We start from the raw sequence: 11,397 nt of genomic DNA on the forward strand, positions 1-11,397 counted from the left end.
GATTTTATCAAAGTAAAAGAGACCAAGTGAGGGTTCTTTCTGAATTGTTCTGTGACATTGAAAAAAAAAAAATTCTTTATACAATTAAATGTGAAAATGCTCATATCAAAAAGATTTTGACAGGAGTATACTGTAGCAAGTTCTGTAAATTCTGAGAGAGACAGAAAGATTTAACACGGGCCTTACTGACATCAGTAAAGCCAATTCACTCTTCTCCCAAAACCTAGTCTTTAAAACACACACACACACACACACACCCGTACACTCATACACACACAAAACAGAACAATTCTCACATGAAATGAACTGTTCATGAGAAAACTACATGGATTTTTTTTAGCGTCGCTCCTTTGACAATATGCACAAAAAACAAGAAGTGCACAAGAGACTGAAAAAAGAGAGGGGGGGGGGAGAGAGAGAGAGAGAAAGAGAGAGAGAGGGAGGGAGGGAGAAAGAGAGAGAGGGGGGGGGGAGAGTGAGAGAGAGAGAGGGAGGGAGGGAGGGAGAAAGAGAGAGAGAGGGGGAGGAGGGAGAGAGGGACATGAGAAATTAAAACTAGATAGTGGTTTAATGATTAGAGTAAAATGTGTGGTAAGATGACACTGATTAAACATTGTGTGGCACTGATCAAAATACCTTTAAAAAAAAAATTTACATTCAAACAGGAAGTGTCTGTCGAAACAGCGGGATAAAGAGAAAGTTAGCGTTAGCCCTTATTGTCTGCAAATTAAACTGGTCCTACAGATTCACAAATATCATACCTGATTCCGAGTGTTGAACAGGGGAAAAGAACAGATGCTTGGATTTACTACTGAGAAAACTACCGAATTCATTGGAATCCCAGTACTGAACTGGAGCAACCAAAGTCTTTCCTAATGAGCACACAGTCCGCCGCTGAGAATCCCATTTACGCTGCGTCCGGCACAGGAGACAGCGGAAACGGAAAAATGGAGAGGAAAACATAAGCTCATGCTGACTAAACCTAAGGCTATCTAAAGGGACAGACACACTGATCAGCAGACAAACTGTTTTACATATTGTGTCTTATTGCTGCATTCTGTTTCCCTCTCCTAACCATGCGACGTCCATGCAACTGAAGCCTGCAGAGTGAGGTTTCTAAATGTCTGAACGAGCTTTGTATGAATTACAGACAAGTGATGTTTTGTTTTGGGTTTTTTTTCCTTTATGTGAATGGTTCTTTAAGTCAACGGTTTCCTCAGACCTTGACAATGTTCTTTGGCTTGAAGAAAGTTCTACAAAATAATAAACTGTATTATAAAATTTTGTGCAAAAAAAAAAAAAAAAAAGTAATAATAATCACACTATTCTGATATAGAAAAAAGTTCATTCTCATTCATTCAGTCACTATAGGAAAACATGCTTGGAAACACATTCTAACTGAAGCCAGGAGAGGGAAAAGGCAGTGCGTGGGATTAGAGTGTGTAAAGGTCAGAAAGGTCAACGAACGCTGACTTCTGATTGGACCATTATGTTATGTGTCATGTATGTCTCAAAACAGCTTAAAGCCTATGTGTAGTGAAAACCACACTGTAGTGCTCACTGTACTGACAGGGAACTGAATGTCTTTAAGTTTAAGTGTCTCATGTTCATGATCTGGACCTCTCATTTGGCAAATGCAAGGAGCACTTCTTCCTATTTTAGGAATGACAGGTGAAAAAAACGGGAATATTTTGCCAGAGTGATGTTTAAGGCATCGGAGGTGATACTTGAGAAAGATCTGATCAATCTGATAATGATTAAAAAAAACAAAAAAACAAAACAAAACAAAAAAGAAAACAAGCAAACAATAAAGAAAGCCGTGGTGATGTGTGGTTGTCGACCGGATCAATAAATCTGCTTCCATGCCGGAATGCCCAACTGTCTGTACGGAGCAATGACGTTCATTCCCGAATGCTGGAATGCTGCTTAGCGCGGCTGCATCATGGAATTGCGCACGGCCTCTTCCAGGGATTTGCGGGTGACCAGTAGCCGGACCACGTCTTCGTTCTTCTTGGTGAGCCTTTTCCGAGCCTGGTCGTGCGTTACCATGGTCATATCCCAACCGTTCACCTGAGAAACACACAACAACCCTTTTCTTTACTTCCCAAACACACCCGGCTTTTTCCAAGTTTCCCTCTACTACAGCTACCCTCATCACACACCCAACATACTGGCCACACTGAGCCTTCTGCTCCGGAGTTTAAGCTTTGAACCGATTCTGACAGCTAAACTTAATACTGGATAACAGACATGTCTAGGGAATAGTTCACTTAAGAGTTTGACCAATCAAGAGTTTAACCCTCATCTACTGCACTGTGGGTAGCGCTGTTGCCTCACAGCAAGAAGGTCTTGGGTTTGATTCCTGGCCGGGCGGCCAAGGTCCTTTCTGTGTGGAGTTTGCATGTTCTCCCTGTGTCTGCGTGGGTTTCCTCCGGGAGCTCCGGTTTCCTCCCACAGTCCAAAGACATGCAGGTCAGGTGAATTGGAGACACTAAATTGCCCTTAGGTGTGTGTGAGTGTGTTTGTCTGTGTGTCTGCCCTGCGATGGACTGGCAACCTGTCCAGGGTGTTTCCCCACCTTTCGCCCTATGAGCGCTGGGATAGGCTCCAGCACCCCCTGCCACCCTAATAAGAATAAGCGGCTTTGATAATGAGTGAGTGAGTGAGTGAGTGAGATCTACTGCGATAAGACAGCAAATCACAATTCTAAACAAAATGATGCAACAATTAAATGAGTCTGAACAAGGAGCAATCAGCTCTGCTCAGTTTTTTGGACATGTGGAGATGTAAAAACAAACAAACAAACCAACCAAAAAAAAAAAAACATGATACCATGGCAACTCAAATTAAGGTTGGAAATCACAAGAAAGCTCCAGCTGTATCTCGGAGCGTATTTCAAAACCCGTCACTTTTCTACATGAACACTGTAACAATACAATGGACCAGGACAGTGGATCCCTAAACTCATTCACATTCAGGGAAAAGACATGGGCTACAGACTTGGGACAACAGCACCATCTAGTGGACATATGCCGCTTATTTCAGCGTTCTCTATAACAGTACAAATCTTACTGTTGGTTACTCACCTGCATTATTTTATCACCGATTCTCAACCCTGCAACTTCCGCTGGACCCCCCTCAGACACTCTGGTTACATAAATACCCTGATGTAAACAAAAACACACCACAGCGATTTACATTACAGTTTACTGTTATTATACACACCACGAAAAAAAAAAGAAAAAAAAAGAAAAAGAAAATAGCTGACATGTCCATCAGAACTCTTCCACTGTGCCAAAGTCAGCAGACTCACCTTGTCCGTTTTGTCTTCTGAGAAGGGATTTTGACTGGGGTCCTGGTCTATTCCCCCTCCAATGCTGAAACCCAAGATCAGGTTGTCGCCGTCACGGATTTTCTGGATTTCGATTCGTTGCTGTGACAGAAACAAAGAAACGTACACTTCTGCTCAGTCTGTCTTCGTGTGATGGGTTGGTCATTGTGCTTAGCCCTAGCATTATACCATATCACATAAGGACTCACATTAAAGTAAGGATGTTTAGAGGTTTCTCTGCACTTTTAGGGTTTTTGTTCCCAGTAAGGTTCTACAGGGAATATTTCTGCGATATTTTTTCAGCTTTCAGATAATCAGAGAGATGTTCCTGACTGGCAGCCAAATGACAAAGTGAGAATAGTCTAAAACCTTGATCTTCAATTTACCCCTCTCGTTTAAACATCTTTATTTTTAAAAGTTTCAGCTAACCTCGGTATATCCAGCTCACCTTCACATTAACAAAAGCTCCAAACAAAGCAGGTAAAGGCTATTCAACAGGCGCCTAGTTTGGTAATTCCTTGAGTATTTGGCTAACGACTCATGCAGCCAATTCGTCACAGCAGAAGTTCGGAGGAGTTAAAGCTAAATCAACAGCATACTGAGAGCCGCGGAGGACCTGGCAACCCTCGATTCTTAACTACCTTTCGGACTTTTGGTTAACCACACCTTGTTAGCCAATACCTCATAATCGAACGAGTCATCTCCTTAGGACCTTTTTTCCCCCCCAAAAAAATACTTCCTTACGACCATCATTAAGCAGTGTAAAATTAGTCTGAAGAAGCTGACGTATACTTGACTGATGTGAAGAATCCTTAAAACAGTACCTGGAGTTAGCTCAGTTAGCTTCTCCAAAAACTAAACTAGGGAATGCATGCAAACATAGCTTTAGGTTACGAAAAAGATCACCATTGAAAGTCAATGCATTATCGCCAACTCTCATTAAATTGCACTGAAAACGTTAGTGTAGATGTCTGACAGTTAAGTTACTAGTTGTACGGCTACTGTAATTACATGTTAACAGAAAATTAATTGAAAAATCTACTATCCCATTCTAGCTAGCCAACCCGGCTAACGTTGTAGGTTAGCCTGGATAGCTTGACAAAAAGCGTGTTTATCTATTTTTTTAAGTTGTCTCGTTGGATCAGTCACACTTGACAAAATTCATCCTGAAATAAAGTTAGACAGCAAATTTGACAAGTAATCAAAGTATGCCTGTCGCTTATTGAAAGCTCAGCACTAACACCAATGACCAGCCCACGTACAATCATGTTCCTGTTTCAACTGAGCATTCTCATGTCACAATTGTGGCAAAGTATGATATGGTAATTGTTACACATTCCCCATAAGTAAAATGTACTAATTTATCGTAAGCATAGCTGTAGAGTATGCTTGTCGAGCTAGCCGGGAAATTCTGCCATTTCTCCAACAATAAATTTAATACGATGAGCAAGTCTCAGCTAACAAGCTACGAGTTTACAAAACGCAACTCAAGGTATTCGCTTGAACTTACCACTACGGCTGTGACGGGTTGCCCTGGGATGTAGGACATTTTAAGGACCTAAAGTGAGCAATTCTCTTTGAAACTTAACAGACAGAAACTCAGTCTCTGAATGGGACAGCTAAGTGTGCGTTCGCCTTCTACACTTCACTCATGAGTAATAACAGAATGACATGTTTAGGCAGGGCACAGTGATGTCATTGTCCAAACTCCCCAAGCAGTGTTGCCAGATCTCCAGCTCAGTTTTTAATTGAGAGGTTATTCTGCGTCACAACCGATATTTCAGTACCCCGGATGTTGTCTATTGGTAGAAAATCAAGACTATTGATCTCCTCAGAAATATTTTAAAATGTACAACACACTTTATATGCCATACTATTATTTTAAAGAAAACATTTGAAGGAAAAGATGGAAGAATGACATTCATCGCAATGTGTGTGTGTGGGTTTTTTTTTTTTCATTTTCAGCGCAAAGTACAAAAGAAGCAAAAATGATTACTTTTTCTTTTACTACAGTGAAATCTGATTGGCCAGTGTGTTTAAGTAAATATCCAATCTAAACTTATATCCAGTCTAAAGCTAGGCTTTATTTACTCAGCAAAAGTCAATTTACTTTCAGTATCTAAAAATGCCAAATCTTTAAGGTTAGATAGTGGATAGCACAGTACAAGTCAAGTTCCAATAAAACATTATGCTGTCTTCACAGACGGCAGGATTTCTTCATGCATCCTAGCACATCATTTTAATATCAACATTTTGTCCTGTCAAACAGGTTATGTCGCAGTCTGTTTGCATTTCAAGCATGCGTAGCAATGCTCCTAACAAATCTGCATTTAGTTCAATATTGTGGATACAGCGTTTAATAAAAATCATAAAAAGGCAATTACAGCAAGTAATAATAAAAGCAAAACATAACAATCAAAACAAAATCATAACACAGCTTTCGAAAAAGACAACATTGAGAGCTGTGTCTTCTTTTCTTTGGAGCAGCTACTGAAGTCCTATCAAATAAAATGCTTTGTCTATGAGTTAACAGTCATTCTTTCTTTCTTTCTTACTAACGTGTGTGCATGGAATGTTCACTGGTTCACAGCATAAAATTTAAGATGTCCACACAATAATAAATATCCTTCAGTAAAACAGGCTAAACCACAAGAGGTATCTGTGCAAATATTTACAAATCTTTCAGATGTTACAGTCCTTTTTCTGCACAGCTATTTAAATTGACCTTGAGACTGACTTGAGTTTCTGACTGAAATGTTGCCTGAAATCTGCATTAAATCAGTGCCAAATGCTTATGATGCTTAAAACGCTTACAAAATTCATTCAGTTACCACAATAACCAGGGGCATAGGGAGGAGGCTGCAGATACTCCATTGGTAAAGATGTACCTTTACCTTGACCATTCACAATGACATCAGGAGAGAATTTCCGCTGCGATTCTGCAACCGGCTTTTCTCCTGGAATTTCCTGATACTCATTTTCAGTGTTAGTGGCTCTGCCTTCCACAGCTGCAGCTCCTGGACGTGACGTATCCCCCTCTCCAGAGATCTCTGCATACGTGTGCTCCTCAGAAAGGTTTGTCTTCTTGTGAAACTTCTTTTTCAGGTTGATGAGGCCTGTTACGGCGGATGATTTCATGTCTTGTTTTCTGGGTTGGAGATTGCCTTGGTCTTCACAGTGGGTTCCCGATGAGCTTACAGTCTTGTCAGTGCAGGGCTGAACAGGTCTCTGTTGCCTGTCGACTCTCGAGGGGCTCTGGTCCTTTTTCGGTGTTACGCAGCTCCGGGCTGGTATCTGAGGTGGTGCGCCCATTGGTACAGAACTGGCAGAGCATTGCAAATGCGGCTTTGGCACTGGTCTTGCTGGGTTTACCTGAAACAGACAAAATAGCTCAACCTTTTAGGACCTTAAGAAAATAATTTCATAAACCATATACGGCCATACTCTTTGTCATTCCGCATGAATAGATCTAGAACAGATCTATTTAGAACTGATCTAAAAGTGACAGAAAGACAGAAGCTTTGTGGCCTCTATGTGGCGTTCCTGACGTTTATCTGACAGTGTCAAAGTATTACCGTGTTTTGAAGAGGGAGCGCTCCCAGTTCAGTTTCCAGACAGGGGTAAAGTCTGGGAGCTGGGTTTGTTCCAGGGGCTGACACATTTCTCACTTTTGGGCTTGAAACAGCAGGCTCAGGCGATAGGTTTCTGACTGGAAGGGGCGGAGGTGTGTTTCCTTTTGAATTCGGATGAAATTGGTGCGGTTGGAGTGGCTGCGGTGAATTGCTTGGGTATGGCTCAAGCCCAGGTGGTGGGGGTCTTGCTTTGGTAAACATCAACTCAGCGTAATCCGTGCTGTCCTTCGAAATCTATGATGGAAGAATGAATTTCCTGACTGACAGATGCGACAACAGAAGAACGTTCCTGTTGTATTACATGCTCGTTTGCAAAACCTGATTATAATAAACATTTAGAGGTTTCTTCTTTGTAATCATGAATTAAAATGAGTGACGAAGCCTGAGGTCGCGTTGACCTTTAGGATCATGTGTCATACCTGTCCACAGGCCACTGTCAGAAGCTCTGTGAAAGGTATGATGGGAAATCTACGATGGTATGCCACAAGGTCATGGAGTGACTGATGACGTCTGTTCTCTCCAACAATCACGTACTGATTATCAGACAACGCGTCAATCATGAAGTGCCGGCAGCGATCTTCCGCCCTGGAACACACAGGGGAAGCAGCTTTGAGAAATAAACGACTAAATTAACAGGCCGGTTACGTTTGGGGAAACGCAGAAAAGAGAAGTAACCATGACAATGGAACAGGTGTGGCTGTGGACGGAACGAGAGAGTGAGAGAGACCAGGCAAAGGTCGCGGAGATGATTTTGACTTACCGATAAGATAGTGTGTATCCTGTTCTGCTCTCACTGACTCGAATCAGGAAGTAGCCCACTGGTTTGGTTAGGAGCATTTCCTCTGAGGTCCTAAAAACATATTTCAACAGGTCACACTCGGGAAATGACTGATTCACTTTAGTGCTGCATGATTTAAACACCGATGATATGTTCAACACTCTGGTTTGCATTTTTCTTTTCGTACCCTAAAAGTGATCATTAACAACAACAACAACAACCACAACCACAACAACAAGAAAAGCAGCATTATATCAGTGTAACTCTGTAGGAAAATCAACGAAACTGAGAAATTTTTCATACTTACTTCCTGGAAATTATTCCATGGAACCATTCTGGAATTATTCCGTTTTTTAAGATGAGGTTCCATTGGAACTCTGTGAACCAGGCCACCACGTTGTTATTCTCAGGAGGTGATGTCCCTTCCATGGTCCGTCCTGAGAGCTTGACTAAAAATAAGCGGAGAGGGAGATGACTCAGTCGTGTCATTAATAATTTGTTTACCTTTCAGACTTCCTCAACACCTGGTAATGAGCATACAGTGTAATGTGAAGAAGTATGGACTTTTCTATTTACTGTACAAAAAATGTCCAATTGAGTGTCCTGTAAATGCAAACACGTGTGTACATTCTATTAGTTATGAGAGCTGAGATAAACAGATAACAAACAGAACTCAATATTTTGTATAAATCAGGGAAGTCCACACAAAACAAGTGAGATAGTGAGATAGTGGATAGTTGAAAAGTGGAGAAAATTTTAGTTCAGAGCCAGGCAAAGTTGTTCACACAGGGCTAGTGCTCATCTATTCAAATAAGCAGTACAAATAGCCAGCCTAACGAGAATGAGCGAGAATGAGAAGTACGCAAATTTACCTCTCTGGGATTAAAACTCCACAAGGACCCCCCTGTCCTCGGAAGAAAAGATTTTTAAGATGATATTTGTGAAAATAAAATAAACAAAGTATATATGTATCTGGATAAGTATAGACAATGTACACGGTTTCCGTCTATGTATGAAAACCGATTAGAAAATGTAAATGTAACTGTAAGTATAATTGCCTCCACGCCTACAATAAAAGTGCCATGACAGTACCATAAGTCATAGAATTAGTTTGCTTGAATTCATAACGTAACCGATCAAAATAAAAACGCTATTTCAAGCCAGTTACCTGATGTGAATTTGCAGTTTCTCTTCTGACGCCGAAACTTTTAGATCAACATCACCCTTCTACCCTTCTACCTAGTGATTGGGGGCGTGGTGAAAACGTCACAGCTCGTCATGGATAAATGTAGACGAGGTATCTGTGACTCTCTCTCTCTCGCTCTCTCTGTAGAAAGGAAAAGTCTGACAGGTGTGTTCGAACGCGTGTCGGAAACCTCAGCGCAACGGCTAAAGCAATTAGGTTTCAGACGTCCAACTTTCGTTTCTACCATAAACCACGTCATTTTGGCTAATATTTAATGCTCGCCCTTTCTGCCCTAGATAAAGTACAGTGCAAAGGCGCGTAACTTTCATTAATGTTTCTGAAATCAGCGAGAGATAGCACTGTTCTGTAACGCGTTACATAAAAGACGCACAAACTTGTAAGAACAACTTTATTATGTCATACAGGCCACAAAAGACAGACGTCAATAACGATTTACAACATTATTTACATTTATTTAACAATAAATTGATAATGCACTTAAACTTAAGATTACATCTTCTTTTTTTCTTTAGTTTTATTCGTCATACACAGAAATATTTATGAATTTCCATACTTTCTAGGCGCAGGACTCTGTTGTGTAGTATCAGTCTGTGGGGATTTCAACATCGGTTTTGAACAGCGCTTCGAGACCAAAACAAAGATGTTTAATGAGATGTTACATTTTCATTTGACTTTGCATTAAATTTCATGCTGGGACACAAACAGGATGGAAATACAACCAAAATAAACTTGAAAAAATTCTGACCGTATCTGTCCCACCTTATCTGCAAAAGAATCTCCCTGACTGTATGAAACAATAACACACACAAACACACGCGCACACACACACACACACACACACACACACACACACACACACACACACACACACACACACAGGTGTGCACAGGTAAACCAGGATATACAGATGAGGAGATAAAGGGAAGCTGAGACTGAACACCGTTGGACTGATAGGTAAAATATCTTCCTGTCATACCACACATATTTATAACAGGGATCCAACACTCAGAAACCAGTTCCATTCCTAATAGCATTCAGCATTCGTGCCTACATATCAGAGGCCGCTGATCACGGACCAGAGATGGATGGATGTCTTTAGTCTTACTGATCCTCAGATTAAACACACTGGTCTTCTAAACACACAGGGGTCTAAGTGTCTTTTTGCCAATGATTCATTTGCACATAAGCCTAATCTGACACACTCCAGATTATTGTAATCGGACCGTCCCAGGAACTTTGACTTTGTAAATCAGCCACAGAAGGTCAAGGCCCGAACAGAAACAGTCTCCAGATGGACATCCATCACAAAATAGTTTTGAAAGGTATTCACACGGATGCATTAAGAGTTCTGTATGGGGTAAAGCATTTTAAACGACAATCATTTGATACTTAAACTTGCAACGCATTCCTTGACACTTATAATCATTGGTTTGTTCACAAGATCAGTGCGCCCTCTCCACACACACACACACACACACACACACACATTTTTCCATGTCTGGCCTATTCAAAATCAAACCCTCTAGCCCTATATAGTCAAATTAACCATCTGTGGAGTCTGACTGGCCAATTTCAGAGCAAGAGCTAACACACAGGGAGGACTGAGCTGTTTAATGTGGGTTTTACGAAGCACTTTGCTAAGTGTATAAATACTTTGAAAATACTGGAAAGTAAATATAAAAGACAATACACTTGATCCAGAAAAGCCCCCCAAAAAAGCCATAAAATGCTTAAAAGCAGCCCAGACAGGAAGAAGAGAAAACCCTGAAGAATTGTACCCTGAGCTTTCATTAACAAAGCATTACTGTATGATCTAACCCTAACGTTTGCAAACAACAACGACAAAAACATTTACGCTGAGGTACCGTCTCATGTACACACTATCTTTAGACCACAGACCGACAGAGCAGTTCAGAAAGGGACGCACCCAAAGCCGTCCCCTTAGTGAGACAGCCTACTGTCCCTCAAACCAGATCTAAAAAGCCGTCCCCTTAGTGAGACAGCCCACTGTCCCTCAAACCAGATCTAAAAAGCCGTCCCCTTAGTGAGACAGCCTACTGTCCCTCAAACCAGATCTAAAAAGCCGTCCCCTTAGTGAGACAGCCTACTGTCCCTCAAACCAGATCTAAAAAGCAGTTCCCTTAGTGAGACAGCCTACTGTCCCTCAAACCAGATCTAAAAAGCCGTCCCCTTAGTGAGACAGCCTACTGTCCCTCAAACCAGATCTAAAAAGCCGTCCCCTTAGTGAGACAGCCTACTGTCCTTCAAACCAGATCTAAAAAGCCGTTCCCTTAGTGAGACAGCCTACTTTCCCTCAAACCAGATCTAAAAAGCCGTCCCCTTAGTGAGACAGCCTACTGTCCTTCAAACCAGATCTAAAAAGCCGTCCCCTTAGTGAGACAGCCTACTGTCCCTCAAACCAGATCTAAAAAGCCGTCCCCTTAGTGAG

The 11,397-nt window shown here is 41.4% G+C and overlaps 3 protein-coding genes across 5 annotated transcripts in view; all 3 read right to left on the minus strand.

Moving 5' to 3' along the window:
• Positions 1 to 554: 554 nt before the first annotated feature.
• Positions 555 to 4,963, minus strand: tax1bp3 (Tax1 (human T-cell leukemia virus type I) binding protein 3). 2 transcript variants are annotated; one of them, XM_030784072.1, is made up of 4 exons: positions 4,842 to 4,963; positions 3,314 to 3,433; positions 3,087 to 3,164; positions 555 to 2,070 (listed from the first exon to the last, which is right to left on the minus strand). In XM_030784072.1, the coding sequence occupies exons 1-4, from the start codon at positions 4,878 to 4,880 to the stop codon at positions 1,927 to 1,929; spliced, it is 381 nt and encodes a 126-aa protein (XP_030639932.1). In that variant the 5' UTR covers positions 4,881 to 4,963; the 3' UTR covers positions 555 to 1,926. The 2 variants fall into 2 exon arrangements, with proteins under 2 accessions (XP_030639932.1, XP_030639933.1); XM_030784073.1 differs by lacking the exon at positions 3,087 to 3,164.
• Positions 4,964 to 6,136: 1,173 nt separating this feature from the next.
• Positions 6,137 to 8,645, minus strand: hsh2d (hematopoietic SH2 domain containing). The gene is made up of 6 exons (XM_030784060.1): positions 8,614 to 8,645; positions 8,049 to 8,190; positions 7,724 to 7,813; positions 7,383 to 7,548; positions 6,907 to 7,197; positions 6,137 to 6,703 (listed from the first exon to the last, which is right to left on the minus strand). Exons 2-6 carry the CDS (start codon positions 8,168 to 8,170, stop codon positions 6,155 to 6,157), a joined length of 1,218 nt encoding a protein of 405 aa, XP_030639920.1. The 5' UTR covers positions 8,171 to 8,190; positions 8,614 to 8,645; the 3' UTR covers positions 6,137 to 6,154.
• Positions 8,646 to 9,397: 752 nt separating this feature from the next.
• Positions 9,398 to 11,397, minus strand: part of LOC115820467 (ras-related protein Rab-8A-like) — an 8,280-nt gene continuing 6,280 nt past the window's right edge. For both annotated transcript variants that reach the window (XM_030784069.1, XM_030784068.1), the window contains exon 8: positions 9,398 to 11,397. This exon is cut by the window's right edge. The gene's annotated coding sequence lies outside the window, so the exon portion shown is untranslated.

This window comes from Chanos chanos, chromosome 9, assembly GCF_902362185.1.
Source record: "Chanos chanos chromosome 9, fChaCha1.1, whole genome shotgun sequence".
NCBI classification, from domain to species: domain Eukaryota; kingdom Metazoa; phylum Chordata; class Actinopteri; order Gonorynchiformes; family Chanidae; genus Chanos; species Chanos chanos.

Bases quoted from the DNA above. Each gene is read 5' to 3' on its own strand.
- hsh2d (XM_030784060.1), bottom strand. From the start codon at position 8,170: ATGGAAGGGACATCACCTCCTGAGAATAACAACGTGGTGGCCTGGTTC. The intron at 7,814-8,048 runs GTAAGTATGAAA...ATATGTTTTTAG, and splicing joins CATGGAATAATTTCCAGGAA to GACCTCAGAGGAAATGCTCC. The intron at 6,704-6,906 runs GTAATACTTTGA...TGTCTGTTTCAG, and splicing joins CGCTCCCTCTTCAAAACACG to GTAAACCCAGCAAGACCAGT.
- tax1bp3 (XM_030784072.1), bottom strand. From the start codon at position 4,880: ATGTCCTACATCCCAGGGCAACCCGTCACAGCCGTAGTG. The intron at 3,165-3,313 runs GTGAGTCTGCTG...TGTTTACATCAG, and splicing joins CAGAAGACAAAACGGACAAG to GGTATTTATGTAACCAGAGT. The intron at 2,071-3,086 runs GTGAGTAACCAA...TGTGTTTCTCAG, and splicing joins TCGGTGATAAAATAATGCAG to GTGAACGGTTGGGATATGAC.